Source organism: Salmo trutta, chromosome 19 (genome assembly GCF_901001165.1).
Source record: "Salmo trutta chromosome 19, fSalTru1.1, whole genome shotgun sequence".
Taxonomy (NCBI): Eukaryota; Metazoa; Chordata; class Actinopteri; order Salmoniformes; family Salmonidae; genus Salmo; species Salmo trutta.
In genome coordinates, this window is record NC_042975.1 from 20,834,652 (window position 1) to 20,852,500 (window position 17,849).

The 17,849-nt window shown below is 43.1% G+C and overlaps 2 protein-coding genes across 2 annotated transcripts in view; one reads left to right on the top strand and one right to left on the bottom strand.

Moving 5' to 3' along the window:
• The window catches only part of LOC115154156 (hypoxia up-regulated protein 1), a 24,281-nt gene extending 16,714 nt beyond the window's left edge, over nucleotides 1-7,567 (top strand). The window contains exons 15-24 of the mRNA XM_029700109.1: nucleotides 1,605-1,662; nucleotides 1,759-1,835; nucleotides 1,952-2,086; nucleotides 2,417-2,664; nucleotides 2,924-3,011; nucleotides 3,129-3,385; nucleotides 3,874-3,958; nucleotides 4,180-4,468; nucleotides 4,707-4,817; nucleotides 5,032-7,567. Of these exons, the coding sequence (XP_029555969.1) occupies nucleotides 1,605-1,662; nucleotides 1,759-1,835; nucleotides 1,952-2,086; nucleotides 2,417-2,664; nucleotides 2,924-3,011; nucleotides 3,129-3,385; nucleotides 3,874-3,958; nucleotides 4,180-4,468; nucleotides 4,707-4,817; nucleotides 5,032-5,081 (1,398 nt within the window). The 3' untranslated portion in view covers nucleotides 5,082-7,567. The remainder of the gene's footprint in view (nucleotides 1-1,604; nucleotides 1,663-1,758; nucleotides 1,836-1,951; nucleotides 2,087-2,416; nucleotides 2,665-2,923; nucleotides 3,012-3,128; nucleotides 3,386-3,873; nucleotides 3,959-4,179; nucleotides 4,469-4,706; nucleotides 4,818-5,031) is intronic.
• On the bottom strand, nucleotides 7,238-12,598 carry si:ch73-261i21.5 (zona pellucida-like domain-containing protein 1). Its single transcript, XM_029701866.1, has 9 exons — nucleotides 12,505-12,598; nucleotides 11,795-12,021; nucleotides 11,452-11,636; nucleotides 10,932-11,004; nucleotides 10,533-10,630; nucleotides 10,079-10,159; nucleotides 9,648-9,819; nucleotides 8,882-8,990; nucleotides 7,238-7,407 (listed from the first exon to the last, which is right to left on the bottom strand). The coding sequence occupies exons 1-9, from the start codon at nucleotides 12,596-12,598 to the stop codon at nucleotides 7,238-7,240; spliced, it is 1,209 nt and encodes a 402-aa protein (XP_029557726.1).
• Between the last annotated feature and the right edge of the window lie 5,251 nt (nucleotides 12,599-17,849).

The window sequence follows — 17,849 nt, forward strand, 5'->3', positions numbered from 1 at the left end:
AGGCTCGTATTTCTGTGTTATTATGTTATAATTAAGTCTAGGATTTGATAGAGCAGTCTGACTGAGCGGTGGTAGGCAGCAGCAGGCTCGTAAATGTAACAGCTTCCGTCCCTCTCCTCGCCCCAACCTGGGCTTGAACCAGGGACCCTCTGCACACATCAACAACTGACACCCACGAAGCATCGTTACCCATCGCGCCACAAAAGCCGCGGCCTTTGTCGAGCAAGGAGAACAACTACTTCAGGTCTCAGAACGAGTGACGTCACCCGATTGAAACGCTATTGCGCGCACCACCGCTAACTAACTAGCCATTTCACATCGGTTACATAAGCATTCATTCAAACAGCACTTTCGTGCGTTTTGCCAGCAGCTCTTCGCTGTGCTTCAAGCATTGCGCTGTTTATGACTTCAAGCCTATCAACTCCAAAGATTAGGCTGGTGTAACCGATGTGAAATGGCTAGTTAGTTAGCGGGTGCGCGCTAATAGCGTTTCAAACGTCACTTGCTCTGAGACTTGGAGTAGTTGTTCACCTTGCTCTGCATGGGTAACGCTGCTTCGAGGGTGGCTGTTATCGATGTGTTCCTGGTTCGAGCCCAGGCAGGAGCGAGGAGAGGGACGGAAGCTATACTGTTACACTGGCAATACTAAAGTGCCTATAAGAACATCCAATAGTCAAAGGTATATGAAATACAAATCGTATAGAGAGAAATAGTCCTATAATTCCTATAATAACTACAACCTAAAACTTCTTACCTGGGAATATTGAAGACTCATGTTAAAAGGAACCGCCAGCTTTCATATGTTCTGAGCAAGGAACTTAAACGTTAGCTTTTTTACATGGCACATATTGCACTTTTACTTTCTTCTCCAACACTTTGTTTTTGCATTATTTAAACCAAATTGAACATGTTTCATTATTTATTTGAGGCTAAATTGATTTTATTGATGTATTATATTAAGTTAAAGTAAGTGTTCATTCAGTATTGTTGTAATTGTCATTATTACAAATAATTTTTTTTTAAAAACGGCCGATTTTTAATCGGCTTTTTTTGGGCCTCCAATAATCGGTATCGGCGTTGAAAAATCATAATCGGTCGACCTCTAATCTCTATGGTCAGTGCACCCCTCTGATGCTTATGGAGCTCCTCTCTGGAAGTACAATAATGTCAGATACAAAACTTATCAGACATTTAACTTTTTTAAAGATGTTTGCAAAATACATGTAAATAATATGCATTTCATTTTTTCTTTAACGGTTTGATGATTTTGTAAGTACATGTAAAAAGTTCAAATTACTTTTTTTAAATGTAAAACCTACATCGTGTTTATCTCTGAGATCTGTAATACTTATCTACCAACATGAACCCAATTTCAAATTGGCTTGAAGTCACTGAGTTGATTTGGACATGAAAATGTGCACTATTGAACTCATTGTTTTGGGGTAATCAATGCTAACATTAGCCTGTGGTGGTTTTAGCTATGCAAGCCTCATCGTAGGTTAGGAGGTGTTGACTCTTGGTCCATACACAAGGTCAGAAAGCAATGAACATGATTTTATTTTGGTGACTTATCGCTTTAACTAATAGTTTATTTTTATTTTTAGGTGGAGTCTGTCTTTGAGACCATTGTGGAGGAGAAGGATGAGGAATCAACTCTGACAAGTGGGTTTTACGTAATCAATTGACATCTGATTTTCCCCCCCATTAGTCAGTCATAGTCTCTTCCATGTCTGAATTCTGGCTCTTTTGATTTGTCAGAACTAGGAAATACCATTTCCAGCCTGTTTGGAGGGGGATCCTCAGAGCCCAACGCAAATGTGACGGAACCAGTTCAGGTAATCCTCTCCTCAGTCCCCATCCTAATGTAACATGCTCTAGAGTCCCTCTCCTTCACACTAAGTTCATGGCTGTCTAACTCTCCCTGCCTGTCCCCTATTGTTTCTGTGCCCAGGATGAGGAGGAGGTTCATACGGAGCCTGGGAAGGAGCAGGGCCAGAAGGAGCAGGGCCAGAAGGAGCAGGGCCAGAAGGAGGAGGCTGCACCCCAGGAAGAGAAGCAGGAGCCTGGGGAGAAACAGGAGGAGGAAGTCCCAACCCAAGAGAAGACTAAGGGAGAGGCATTGGACAGCAAGGCTGACCCTCAGGTAAACACTCGGCTCAGTTGGATTCCACATGGACGCTCAGCCCTGGGGTGTATTCAGTGCTTTCGTGTTTAATGAACATTTCGAAACTTAACATTTTATATGGAACATTTGGTTACAGGATGTTGTCAGTAAAGCATATACCTCACATGAATGAGTTTTACCTCGTTCTCTGTTTGAATTGGACATTAAATAACTAAGTGTCATTACCATTATGTAAATGAATCATCTTTCTCTGAAAAGGAGGGAGAAAAAAATGGAGTGGCGGCGGAGGAGGAGGAGGCGGCGGAGGAGGAGAAGGAGGAGAAGGGGGAGAAGGCGGAGGAGGAGGAGGAGAAGGAGGCGGCGGAGAAGGAGGCGGGGGCGGCGGAGAAGGAGGCGGGGGCGGAGGAGAAGGGGGCGGCGGCGGAGGAGAAAGCCAAGCCTCAGAAGAGAACCAAGTTCTCTGAAGATGTCTCAGTGGAGCTCCAAGTGAACGACATCCTTAACCCTAGCTTGGAAGAAATCGCCTCCTCAAACAAGAAGTATGTTGCGCTATCTTTCCTTCTGACATTTTAGGAGGCTTCAAATGTGCAGGGTGGGGAAGTTAAACATTGACAAATCAATCTATAATGATATTCATGTTGCATCCTGACTTGGTTCAAAACCTAGCAACTTCGCCAGAGGTTTTGGATCTCTTGGTGTAATGGTTAAGTTGTTTGACAGACTCATAGATCCAGGTTCGAGCCCCAGCAACCTCCAAATTCGCTGCAATAATGTTTTGATTTCCCCTTGACCTGACAGGCTCCAAGACCTGACTGATAGAGACCTGGAGAAGCAGGAGAGGGAGAAGACCCTGAACAGCCTTGAGGCATTCATTTTTGAGACCCAGGTAAGAACAGCACAACACTAGTATGCCCCCCCCCCCTCCCCATAGGTGTGTATATAACCCACTTCTTGCAGCTGTCTAATTCCCCCCCCCCCCTCTTTTCCTCTCCTTCCTCCTAAGGACAAGATGTACCAGGAGGAGTACCAGGCGGTGGTGTCAGAGGAGGAGAAGGAGGCCATCACGACCAAGCTGAGCGAGGCGTCGGCCTGGATGGATGAGGATGGCTACTCTGCAGTCACCAAGGAGCTGCGGGAAAAGCTGCAGGAGCTCAGGAAACTGTGCAAGGCCATGTTCTTCCGTGTGGAGGAGCGCAGGAAGTGGCCCGACCACCTGGCCGCCCTGGAGAGCATGCTCAACCACTCCAGCTTCTTCCTCAGGTGGGTCCTGACAGCTCTAGGATCAGCTTCCCCTAACCATTAGTAGGGAAAATGCTAAACGGATTTTACCAGTTAAGTTGACTGGGAACACATTCTCTTTTACAGAAACGACCTGGGGGGGAAGAGTTACAAGGGGAGGGGATGAATGAGCCAATTGGAAGCTGTAGATTAGGTGGCCATGATGGTATGAGGGCCAGATTGGGAATTTGGCCAGGACACTGGGGTTAACACTCATATGATAAGTGCCATTGGCTCTTTAGTGACCCTAGAGAATCGGGACACCCTTTTTAACATCCCATCCTAAAGATGGCACCCGTCCCCTTCACGGCCCTGGAGCATTGGGATCTCCTTAGAACCCCCACACTGGCCCTCTAACGCCATTTCCAGCAGCATCGGGTCTGCCATCCAGGGAGCGACCAGAACCAGCCCTGCTTAGCTTCAGAGGTGAAATTTACAATGCATCCATTTGACATGTTTTTTTCCTCAAGGAGCGTCAAACTAACACCAGAGGACGACCAAATCTTCACCGAAGTGGAGCTGAAGACGTTAGACAGAGTCATCAACGAGACCATTGTATGTAGTGATTCATAAACTTCTATTTGTTTTACTCATTGATACCTTTGCCGAGATTTTGTTTTGATGGACCATTACCTCAGGAATTCAAAATTACTCAAATATGAGATGTGGTTCACATGGTTATTGTCCCTCGTTTGTCATCAATGTGGAACAAAGAAACAACCTTTTTATTATTATTTGTTCATTTTTAACCCCCAACACCTCCCCCTCTTCTGCAGACGTGGAAGAACGACACGGTGGCCGAGCAGGAGAAGCGTTCTCCCACAGAGCGGCCCGTGCTGCTGTCCAAAGACATTGAGTCCAAGCTGTCTCTGCTGGACCGCGAGGTCCACTACCTGCTGAACAAGGCCAAGTTTGCCAAGCCCAGGGCCAAGGCCAAGGCCAACAGCACTGCCTCGGAGAGCAGCAGCAAAGCCAACAGCACCGCCTCGGAGAGCAGCAGCAAGGCCAACAGCAGCAAAACAGAGGAGAAAGTCATACCTCCCAAGGAGGAGACTAAAGACAAAGGTCAGAGAGAGGGGGGGAAAACCCAATACATTTCTGTTATGGCTTTATACATATAGGGAGGGTCATGTTCAACAGGCCACACCTTAGCAAAATGCTTTGAAACAGAAAATCATGTAATTTGCCACGGAAGTGCTTCACATGACGTGTGCAATAACTTGTCAAAGATCCCTTTTAGACAAAAATGTAATCACCAATCAGACCCATCTTTTCATTGGTGGGATTTGTTTTCATTTGACAGAAACCACTAAGGTGGTGCAGCCAGAAGAGGAACCGCCCACCAAAGAGCCCACTGGACAGAACACAGACTCGTCCAGCCAATCGCAGCCTAAAGATGAAACTGCAAGTACAGGTACGTCTGCCAAAGCAACTATCCTTTTGCATGTGCAACTTGGCACCCAGTTGTCTTACAATTTCTCGCTATACAAGTGAGAATCTAATGGAAAGGAATAGAATTTGGCTTTCCATTCAAGGTGGAGCAACTATGATGGTATAAAACCTTTTCAAAGTAATATGCTGTGCTGTTATATACTAGAGTATAATATTGTATTCCTCTCCATTTTCAGAATCAACAGAGAAAGACCAGTCAGAAAAGCATGTAGGGGATGAGTTATAACAGCTGGAACTGAGAAGATTTAATTGTATTTATTGACGATGTTTAATTGTTCAAGTTTCCTCCCCAAAAAAATGTAGGGGGGGGTTGTTTTTCCACCCACATGTTGAAAACCAGAAAGACATTGGATCAGCTCAGACACCTTGAGCTGTCTTAATCCCCCCTCCTTTCTCAATTTCTGTTGATCTTCATGCCCCTTGGCCACTATACATCTCTCCTCTCACTGACATGGTGAGCAAGGAGCACTTACAAAGTCTGGAATAACCAGTGAATGAACTGAACCCAAGACCTCAAGTTTCTATTCTACTATTCTGCCCTTAAGGTTTAGGCAGACTTTCCTGCATGCAAACAACCTTATTTTGACCACTGTATAATTTGCCTGCATAGAACAGAACAAGTACCTGATACAAAATGTTTTGGAAGGACCAATAATAACAGAACTCAATGTTTCCTCCCCTTCAAAATTCAGCTTTTGTCGCATTCTGTGATCAAAAAAGGTAGACTTTTCCTCTCAAGCACAGTTATCCTCAGATCTTCTGTGTTTTCTTTGGGCAAATCTTGCTTTCATTCACTTTTAATGTGTTTTGTCTGCTTGAGAAAGATCTCATTGGTGTGTTTCAGTTGTCTTTGAATATTGAATTCCTCGCTTAATGCCTTGTATTGTCGCTGAGAAAATGCAAAACAATCGTGGTGTGTATTCCGTACACCATGAGGAAAATTATCCTCGAAATATGATTGACAACCATCCACTGTGTTCATGTGTAAAATCCATATTTTATGTTTTTCAGAACCCTCTCTCCATGTTTGAATTAGCATTGGTCTTTCTGAAAATTCATAACTGACTTAGGATGAGGGGGAAAAAACATGTTACCTTGAATGACAGTTATCTTTTGATATGCAATACTTGTGCCGTCTATAAATTGTACTCAATACAGATAGTTCAGTAAACTTACTTCAATCACCAAGGGGCTGCCATGGGCTATGTTCAATAGGCGGAAAACATTGTTGCAATGGAGTGAAATGGCACATTATCGTATTTCCCGTTGCATAACGTTTTGTTACGATGTGCCCTACTGAACACTACCCTGGTGTTTGTGTATGGATGCCAGTATGAATTTGAGGACTGCTCGACTGTGTTGCACTGTCTGAAAAATAAGCAGATAATATTGTCCATGTTTCAAGCTGCTTGAACCTCTAACAGAGGCGTCCCACTGGGTAAATCAACATTTCCACTTTGGTTCAACATAATTTCAATGAAATTATGTTGAACCAATGTGGAATAGACGTTGAATTGACGTCTGTACCCAGTGGGATGATTTCTGCTCTTTGCGTCACCTCGGGATGGTTTGTGGGGGGGGGAATAAACGCGAAGGGAGATGCCAACGTTTTTGTTTCTAAACCTTTAATGAATGTTTTTTTAAGACAGGTTTTTTTTTTTTTTTTTACAGAAATGATGGATGGATGAACAGTGGCATGTGTATTTATTCCCTCAATCCATGTCTTTAAAAAATAAAGTGTCTTCAAATACACATTCAACGGTACCATTGTAACTTTGGGCTAGGGTCCATTCTGTAATCAGGTAATGGTTTCACTCCAATTCATTGAGTTTAAATTCCAGAACAGCCTGTTTGAATGTGTAATTGTCTGAGGCTAGAGAACTTCAAGGGCAGCAGGACAGATTATGAAACATCATGGAAAAACAACAAGCCATTTTACGATAGTTTTTAAAAGTAAAATATGAGTGTGGTTTTATACACCAGTATTTGTAAAAACTGGGAAATTGAAAGACAGGTTATAGAAAAATTGCATTTAAATATGATTTGGACAGCATCAAAGAAGCCCTTGAAACTAATACACCAAAATAGGTAGTCATGTTTGATTTGACATTTTGAATTATGATAATAGATATTGAATAGCATCCATGTATACTTGACCTTACCCCCAGACAAAGAACATAGCCCTTAATACCAGACTTTAAACACCTTTAAAATGGAAATAAACTATTTAAACATGCAGTGCTATATGTGCAGGTTACACAGATATATTCATTAAGTTATTGCACTGTCACTGACCCACCTACTTTAAGTCAATGATCACAAGAACTAGGACAGAGGAAACAACCTTAAGAGTAACAGGGCAAAGCCTTCCCCTAAAAACTGTCACTCCTTTGTAGAGAAGAGCATTCTCTTCTCTGTGGCCCCAATGGTCCTTGGCACAACGATCCAGTAGGCAATGAAGGCTACCATAGAGATACAGAGCGCGCCAACAATCCCTGCTGCTATGGCAACACCCTGCAAGGATCTGTGTTTTCCACCCAACTGCTCGGCAACTGCAAAGAGGACACAGGTTGAGAGAAAATGCTTCAAAGATTGTTTCTAGATAACTTTTGTATTATGATATCCTTTGAAATTCAAATATAAAGTACTCCATAGGGAAAAGGTTGCAGTGTCTATATGTATAATGCAGTACCATTAAAGTTTTGACACCTGCTCATTCAAGGGTTTTTTTCTTTTACTATTTTCTACATTGTAGAATAATAGTGAGAACATCAACTATGAAATAACACATTGAATCATGTAGTAACCAAAAAAGTGTTAAACAAATCAAAACATATTTCAGATTCTTCAAAGTAAACACCCTTTGCACACTCGGCATTCTCTCAACCAGCTTCACCTGGAAGGCTTTTCCAACAGTCTTGGAGTTCCCACATATGCTGAGCACTCGTTGGCTGCTTTTCCTTCACTCTGCAGTCCAACTCATCCCAAACCATCTCAATTGGGTTGAGGTCGGGTGATAGTGGCGGTGAGGTCATCTGACGCAGCACTCCTTAACTCTCCTTCTTGGTCAAATAGCCCTTACACAGCCTGGAGGCGTGTTGGGTCATTGTCCTGTTAAACAAATGATGGTCCCACTAAGCTCAAACCAGATGGGATGGTGTATAGCTGCAGAATGCTGTGGTAGCCATGCTGGTTAAGTGTGCCTTGAATTCTAAATGAATCAGACCGTGTCACCAGCAAAGCACCCCCTCACCATCACGCCACCTCCATGCTTCACGGTGGGAACCACCAATGGGGAGATCATCCGTTCACCTACTCTGCGTCTCACAAAGACATAGCGGTTGGAACCAAAAATCTAATTTGTACTCATCAGACCAAAGGACACATTTCTGCCAATCTAATGTCCATTGCTCATGTTTCTGAGCCCAAGCAAGTCTCTTCTTATTGGTGTCCTTTAGTAGTGGTTTCTTTGCAGCAATTTGACCATGAAGGCATGATTCACGCAGTCTCTGAACAGCTGATGTTGAGATGTGTATGTTACTTGAACTCTGAAGCATTTATTTGGGCTGCAATTTCTGAGGCTGGTAACTCTAATGAACTTATCCTCTGCAGCAGATATAACTCTGGGTCTTCCTTTCCTGTGGCGGTCCTCATGAGAGCCAGAAATAGTAAAAATAAAGAAAAACCCTGGAATAGGTAGGTGCATCCAAACTTTTGACTGGTACTGTAGCTTTATCAATAGTTGTGATGAAAAGCAGATGCATACCTTCAGATACAATTGCGACAGTATCACCTGCATAAGAAAGAAAAGGAAATTCTGCGTTCATAACATGAAAACCCCCTCAACCAAAACGGCATTACTGGTATATGAACGTGCAGTAAGTACATGTGCTCAGTAAAGTGTTACTGTGCCTTCAATATCTTTTAATCATTTTAGTCATTCTTGCTGATGGATCATTGAATGCTGAAGCACAGAGGAATGCTGATGTGAATGATGGTCATGAACAGTCAGTGGTTGTTGCTCACCGTTGTCCACTTGGGTGCGGATGGGGCCGGAGCTGACTGTGGCTGTGTCGGTCACAGACGTGTCCTGGACCTCCCGCTTCCTCCTTGAGCTGATGATGTCCGTGCAGTTCTGAGGAGAAAAGGGGTGGTTGGAATAGCTTTCTTACACAAGGTCATAGGTCATTGCTAGCATCATCTACTGTATGTTGCTCCATTGTTTCTCTTGTGGTGGCCCATTCATTGGTATGAAGTTATGAACATCTAAGTCCCGTTTATACCTGCTCCTAACATGCATCCGTCATCCTGATCTTGACCTAATCTTGTCTGTTTACACTTATAAGATCTGATCACAATGCAACTTTTAATCGTAGTTTTTGTCATTGTTGTTCTGAACCCACTGCCCGCAAGTCGTCTTTAAATTTGCAATAAATATGTGTCATTTAATTAGCCATGAAGATGTGGCCATTTATTTTATATAATAAAATAATCTAAGTCATAATTGCTCAATGAGTCTGTGACCGTGGTTGCGAGAAAACATTTTTTGGTGTGCTCTTTTTTTTTTAAGCACCTGCCCCCCAAAAGGTCTGTGCACGGCCCTGTACATAGTGCCCCAAATCTCACAATGCCTGGATAGGTGTTTAAAGTGCCAGTAACCACATCTGATCATGCAATCTAATGCCCGACTGCAATTACGTGGCATTCAATTGTTGGTTAATTGGTGCATCACAATTACTTTGCAGATGGGCTGGAATGTGGCTACAACGTCCGCACAGGAGCAGTGACTGACCTGTTGCAGGGAGGTGCAGACGGACCTCTCACAGAGTCTGGTAGAGCAGTGCAGATAGAAAGTGGACAAGGTCCTGTTCTTGTGCTGGACGAAGCGGAAGGCCTCAAACGAGAAACGAGCTTCCTGCTGTTGCCCATTCACCCCCATCACCGTCTGGCCATCCCGGTTACACCTGAGCGATGCAAGGCACTAAGTTATGTCAAGGAAAAAACTAGGTGATCTTGATAACATGATAATTAATCAATAGCTAGAATGTAGCTGCAACTGAGTTTCTAGTCTTTTCCCCATTTACTGTATGTACATGTTTTGTCCTATAGGATGTCTGAATATCTTAGTAATCTAATTATTCCCTAAAAGTGAAGCTTTGTGTGACTGACAACGTGTCCCAAAGGAGTAAGCTCGCACAGTTTTGTCTGGGTTGTCTCACTTACCCAACAAAGAGGTCATAATAAGTGCTGTTGACGGGGTAAGGACTGGTTGTGGCATAGCATCGGTCCAACAACACGTTGAACCTAGAAATGATGGAGAAGAAAATAATTGTTGGCGAAAATGTATTTTCTTTCATGTGAAATATTTGGCAATATTCTAAATGGGACCATTGACATAGTTTCTTTAAAAAGTTGATAATGAGGTTTGATAGGAAATGACATACTCCATCACAATATAGTCTACTACAGTCAGTAAATAACTACCAGTATTTTTTTTCACTTTCATGAAACCTAGTTCCGGCCACTTAATCTGATTGGACGAGATGCGTTAGCCGCTCCGCATTGGCCGGAAACAACACCCTTTAACTGTGACTATATTCACCATATAGCATGGCCTCTTGTGCCTTATTGCTTAAAACTCCATGTTTTCTTCAATCCAGATTTACTATACTCGTACCTTCCAGTGAGATTGGTGGCCTTGACCTCCACAAAGATGCGTGTCTTCAACGTCAAGCCTCCCTCAGGGACCTTGAGCTGGGTTGTGTAGAACCTGTCCTTGGAGCCAATCGGAACAAGACGGGGAAGACTGTCATTTGGGATCATTCAAGCATTCACAAGCACATTGGTCCTCTCTATATAGTTTAATTCAATTATGAACATTCATACCAGAAATACTGGAGGAAATCAGAAAGTAAAAAATAATACAACATTTAGTGTGTTATTCCCTCCAGATCAATTTGGAAACTGCTAACACAGTTTTTTCCATGTGTACACTAAATATTATCTACAATTAATGATTACACCTCACTTCCTTCTCCTCTGTCATAGAAAATGGATCATAGAAACACATTCTTACCGAGTAGAGCGTCATACTCAGGGTACTGATGAAACTCCCATTGCTGTCTTTGACGGCTAGGCTCACCCCAGACCTGTTTGTAAAAAACAAAATGTCTGTCTGTTAGCTACTATCAATTGCTCGAGAAAAACTGCAGCGTATCACCATCCAGGTCACCATATGATACACCGTATGATTCAACCCATAACACAAAACTCAGAAGCATTAGTCCACCCGCCATAACCAGCTACGGTAACTCCATACTTGCAAACACCACGTCACTGCTATGGTCAGGTTTGAGGTTGTTTTTATTTAAACTCGGTTCAGTCCCAGTTTGCATAAAACAATACTCCAATATCAATGTTATTGCAATCTTATTTCTATTTGTTCTGGCATGAATCTGCCTCCATTTGATAACTTCCCATTAAGGGTTTTACTATTGAGGAAGTCCTTCCCTGAATTGAATTAGTTCAGATGAATTGACCCCAAACCTTGGTTATCATGAGTGAACCTAAGAGAAAAGGTGGCCTGGGTTACTCACACAGTCATCTCAGTGTTGTTGACCAAGTACTGGAGTGGATAGCGGCAGGAGAATTTGTAAATCATTTCCTGGCGGTAGGTGATCGTTCCCGCACTGGGGTCCAGAGAGTTGATCATGCCCGAGATGTTGACAAACTGAACGCTGGAGAAATCCGCAAAGAGCCCAGAACCCACCTCCTGAGTGATCTGTGTCAGAGAGAGAGAGAGTCACATGTTACTAGGTTCAGGGTCAAATCCATCTACCCAGAGTTGAAGCAACATCTTCTAGTGTCAACCACCAAATGTCTCCTCCACAGTCAGTGTGATACCATAGAAATAAAATTACTCAAACAAACTAGAATTACCTTTATTTTGTTGTTGCAGGCGGACACCGCCTCTTCTGTGATGGAGAAGTTGTATTTCAGAATAGGCGGGTCGACAGTCCAATCGGGTGTCCCCCGGCACTCTCCCTTGAAGTACTGAGCGTTGAGGGACATCAGTGTTTCATTGTATCCACCGAAGTAGACGGGACATAGCAAGATATGGAGCTCCATGCGATTCGTGCCACAGTAGACCTTAATGTCAGTGTTGGCTGAGGGGACACCAGGTCACACATTACCACAGTAGACTGTCCACTACTGTTCTGCCCACTTAACTCCTACAGTAGCTATAGGCGCTTTGTTTACTACAAGAAAGGCAAGCATATCCAAAGGGGAATTTGAGTGCAATATTTAACATTTCTACAGTAGATTTGTCTGCCCAGTACCTCATGAGTGTGCATGACCACATTTTCATTGCCTTTAAACCACGCAAACATGTTTACCTGACACCTGCGACCATGACACACATCTAACCCCATTCATAAACTGCAAAGATGCATGACATCACATCTGGCCTTGATCTATTTCCCATTGCCCACATATAAAACAAAGACTCCACAAACTGTTGGGTGGCCCCAACTGACAACTGACTTACGTGGTAAAGAAGGAAAGGTGAGAAAGTGGAAGGGGGACAGGAAAGGAAAGGTGTGAGACAGGTAGGGAGGAAGTGGAATTTGGGCTGCAGCTCCACTGACCTGGCTCCCTGAATGTACGGTGTGTGCTGCAGTAGTCATTTTGAGCCTGGACGAGAGGAATCAGAGCAAGCTGATACATGAGGGCCCGCCACATTGTCTTCAAACCAAAGGAGGGGGAAACCCAGATATCAGGATCTCTCTCTGAACTGCTTTTGCAAGGCCAATCTGACAGGTGAAATGTAAAATATTTTAATGTTCATATATATATATATAGCTTTGAATTGAAATTGTACATGTTTTTTCATTGTGAAGAGAATTTGACAAATGTAATTAATCCCGGTAGGAAATATAAACGTAAAAGATTTCTTCACAAAATGAAGAGCAAAGGTACATTTATAGTGAATGGAGTCATGTGATAACTACGTACATGTAAGCACCCTATATGTTTTCTTTGTTTCTTTTCATCCTTAAATTAACCAGGTGAGTCCAATTAATCTATTAATGTATTTTTCAATGGCACCCTAATTTCCCTTCCCATTCCTCCCTGTTGCATTGTTAACAATCATAATTGAGAAGATGTGAAATTACCTTGTGTGATGTATCTTTCCTCTCCTCTCTTTCAGTCTCTCTTTCTTATTCTCTTTCTCCCTTCATGAATCACAGCTATTTATACTGGCCTCCTTTGCAGTGAATGGGTGTGAAAGAGGGCAACTGACAAAAAACAGGGGCTGGGAGAAGAAAAGGGAATGCCAAGAGAGCAATGCGAGAAGCTTAAACACCACTGGTGACTGCTTTGTCTTCAGGATCATCTGGCACATCTCTGGAAAACAAGAACCTTTTATATTTAGTGGAAGTCTCTATGTTCTCCAGCTCTACACCACCAGTCTAAAGTTTTAGAACACACACTCATTCAAGGGTTTTCTTTATTTGTACTATTTTCTACATTTAGATTCTTCAAATAGCCACCCTTTGTCTTGATGACAGCTTTGCACACTCTTGGCATTCTCTCAACCAGCTTCATGAGGTAGTCACCTGGAATGCATTTCAATTCACAGGTGTGCCTTATTAAAACTTAATTTGAAGAATTTCTTTCCTTCTTAATGCATTCGAGCCAATCAGTTGTGTTGTGACAAGGTAGGGGTGGTATACAGAAGATACCCCTACTTGGTAAAAGACCAAGTCCATATTATGGCAAGAACAGCTCAAATTAGCAATGAGAACGAACTGTCCATCATTACTTTAAGATATGGTCAGTTAATACGGAACATTTCAAGAACTTTTAAAGTTTCTTCAAGTGCAGTCGCATAAACCATCAAGCGCTATGATGAAACTGGCTCTCATGAGGACCGCCACAGGAATGGAAGACCCAGAGTTACCTCTGCTGCAGAGGATAAGTTCATTAGAGTTACCAGCCGCAGAAATTGCAGCCCAAATAAATACTTCACAGAGTTCAAGTAACAGACACATCTCAACATCAACTGTTCAGTGGAGACTGTGTGAATCAGGCCTTCATGGTCGAATTGCTGCAAAGAAAGCACTACTAAAGGACCCCAATAAGAAGAGACTTGTTTGGGCTAAGAAACATGAGCAAAGGACATTAGACCAGTGGAAAACTGTCCTTTGGTCTGGAGACCAAATTGGAGATTTTTGGTTCTAACCGCCGTGTCTTTGTGAGACACTGTGTGGGTGAACAGATGATCTCCGCATGTATTTTTCCCACCGTAAAGCATGGAGGAGGAGGTGTTATGGTGAGGGGGTGCTTTGCATGATTCCATATGTGTTATTTCATAGTTTTGATGTCTTTACTTTTATTCTACAATGTAGAAAATAGTACAAATAAAGAAAACCCCATTGAATGAGTAGGTATTCTAAAACTTTTGACCGATAGTGTACATTGAGACGTGATTTATTGTGATGACGATGACATGGGCTGGTTAAAAAAGTTTGTCATCCCCCAAATTCAAATGTGAAATACTGTACAGTAGCATGCATGAGTCTAAACACTAAGCCTATAGGAGCATTTATAACACAATATGAGCTATGCATAATGCATTACTCACAACATAAGCGCTATAACGCAATATGCCTTGCCTTTCTAAGGTCTTCGAAAGCCAAGTTAACAAATAGATCACCGACCATTTCGAATCCCGCCGTACCTTCTCCACTATGTAATCTGGTTTCCGAGCTAGTCATGGGTGCACCTCAGCCACACTAAAGGTCCTAAACGATATCATAATCGCCATCGATAAGAGACAATACTGTGCAGCCGTATTCATCGACCTGGCCAAGGCTTTCGACTCTGTCAATCACCACATTCTTATCGGCAGACTCAACTGCCTTGGTTTCTCAAATGACTGCCTCGCCTGGTTCACCAACTACTTCGCAGACAGAGTTCAATGTGTCAAATCGGAGGGCCTGTTGTCCGGACCTCTGGCAGTCTCTATGGGGGTACCACAGGGTTCAAATCTCGGGCAGACTCTTTTCTCTGTATATATCAACGATGTCACTCTTGCTGCGGGTGATTCCCTGATCCACCTCTACGCAGACGACACCATTCTGTGTACATCTGGCCCTTCTTTGGACACTGTGTTAACTAACCTCCAAACGAGCTTCAATGCCATACAACACTCCTTCCGTGGCCTCCAACTGCTCTTAAACGCTAGTAAAACCAAATGCATGCTTTTCAACCGTTCGCTGCCCGCATCACTACTCTGGACGGTTCTGACCTAGAATACGTGGACAACTACAAATACCTAGGTGTCTGGCTAGACTGTAAACTCTCCTTGCAGACTCATATCAAACATCTCCAATCCAAAATCAAATCTATAATCAACTTTCTATTTCGCAACAAAGCCTCCTTCACTCACGCCGCCAAACATACCCTCGTAAAACTGACTATCCTACCGATCCTCGACTTCGACGATGTGGTCTACAAAACAGCTTCCAATACTCTACTCAGCAAACTGGATGCAGTCTATCACAGTGCCATCCGTTTTGTTTCCAAAGCCCCTTATACCACCCACCACTGCGACCTGTATGCTCTAGTCGGCTGGCCCTCGCTACATATTCGTCGCCAGACCCACTGGCTCCAGGTCATCTATAAGTTTATGCTAGGTAAAGCTCCGCCTTATCTCAGCTCACTGGTCACAATAACAACACCCACCTGTAGCACGCACTCCAGCAGGTATATCTCACTGGTCATCCCCAAAGCCAACACCTATTTGGCCACCTTTCCATCTAGTTCTCTGCTGCCAGTGACTGGAACGAATTGCAAAAATTGCTGAAGTTGGAGACTTATATCTCCCTCACTAACTTTAAACATCAGCTATCTGAGCAGCTAACCGATCGCTGCAGATGTACATTTTCTATTGTGTTATTGACTGTACGCTTGTTTATTCCATGTGTAACTCTGTGTTGTTGTTTGTGTCGCACTGCTTTGCTTTATCTTGGCCAGGTCGCAGTTGTAAATGAGAACTTGTTCTCAACTAGCTTACCTGGTTAAATAAAGGTGAAATAAAAAAAAGTAAAATAAATACAAGTGAAATAAAATAAAAAAATGTACTTCTCATAAACATCTGACTACATTTATAGTGCATTATGAACAAGGCTGTGGCTACATTGAGCGTTATAAAGCCCTATATTAAACACTTTGCCTGCTCATAATGTTTTATGAATGTAGTTATACCTATGTAATGCATTATAGTAGATTATGAAAAGCCCATAAGGCATTATAAATTTGTTTATAATGCATCACAAAGAAGGTATTGATAGTATCATCTTTGCCTTGTGAAAATTGTCATCAATTCACAAGTTGTTCAGTCTTTGAGTTGCATGCTTCTGGTCTGTGTGTAACGGACGTCACGCTGCTTGCTTAGCAAGTACCGCTTCTTGCTGATTTGGCTCACACCAAGGCTCGGACCCAGCACTTCTGCTTTGCTAGCACACGTGACCACCCTCCCGAAGCGTCTGACCAGTCTGCGCCACCGAAAAGTTATTTTATTGCACTTTCACTGCAATTCTGCAGTAAAAGTGGCAACACTTCATCTAAAGAGGCCTGTGTTTTGCTAAATGTCCCTATTGTGAGCCAACTTGTGATGAAATCATTATTAAGACAGCGGCCATAAGACAACAAATTCACAAATCTCCCTCTGGAGATCCATAGTGGTAGAAATGTCCAGGAGTCCTCCTCTACATGAGTTGCCTAACCTTATTGGCAATTCCACTATATGTTGATGAAAACCTGCCACCTGGTTGGAGGTGGTGAATGGGGGCGGAGTGGTGCCAGGAAAATAACCTCTCATTAACGTCAACAAAACGAAGGAGCTGATCGTGTACTTCAGGAGACAGCAGAGGGAACACGCCCCCATCCACATCAACGGGGCCGCAGTGGAGAATTTGAAAAGCTTAAAGTTCCTTGGCATACACATCACTGACAATCTGAAATGGTTCAACCTCAGGAGGCTGAAGAAATTCTGCTTGGCCTCTAAGACCCTCACAAACTTTTACAGATGCACCATTGAGAGCATCTTGTCGGGCTGTATCACTGCCTGGTACAGCAACTGTATCGCCCGCAACCGCAGGGCTCTCCAGAGGGTGGTGTGGTCTGCCCAATGCATCACCAGTGACCAACTGCCTGCCCTCCAGGACATCTACAGCACCCGATGTCACAGGAAGGCCAAGAAGATCATCAAGGACCTCAGCCACCCGACCTCTGGTTGTTCACACCGCTATCATCCAGAAGGCGAGGTCAGTACAGGTGCATCAAAGCTGGGACCGAGACTGTTAAAATGGCCATCACCAGCCGGCCTCAACCGAGCACCCTGCCCTGAACTTAGTCACTGTCACAAACCGGCTACCACCCGGTTACTCAACCCTGAAACTTAGAGGCTGCTGCCCTATGTACACAGACATGGAACAATGGTCACTTTAATAATGTTTACATGCTGTTACCATTTAAAATTACCCATTTTATATGTATATACTGTATTCTAGTCAAGGCTCATCCTGTTCAACTATTGCTGTACATATATAGTTCCTTCGGAAAGTATTCAGACCCCTTAATTTTTCCACATTTTGTTACATTACAGCTTTAATCTAAAATGGATTAAATAATACCCCATAATGACAAAGCATAAACAAGTTTAAAGACATTATTGCAAATGTATAAAAATAAATAAAAAATGAAATATCACATTTACATAACTATTCAGATCCTTTACTTAGTACTTTGTTGAAGCACCTTTGGCAGCGATTACAGCCTCAAGTCTTCTTGGGTATGACGCAACAAACTTGGCACACGTATTTGGGGAGTTTCTCCCATTATTCTCTGCAGATCCTCTCAAGCTCTGTCAGGTTGGAAGGTGAACCTTCACCCCAGTCTGAGGTCTTGAGCGCTCTGGAGCAGG

Coding starts and splice junctions, on each gene's coding strand:
- si:ch73-261i21.5 (XM_029701866.1), bottom strand. CDS start 12,598: ATGTGGCGGGCCCTCATGTATCAGCTTGCTCTGATTCCTCTCGTCCAG. Junction 12,022..12,504: donor CCGTACATTCAGGGAGCCAG/GTCAGTGGAGCT, acceptor GTGTCCCCTCAG/CCAACACTGACATTAAGGTC. Junction 10,160..10,532: donor GCCACCAATCTCACTGGAAG/GTACGAGTATAG, acceptor CATCATTTCTAG/GTTCAACGTGTTGTTGGACC.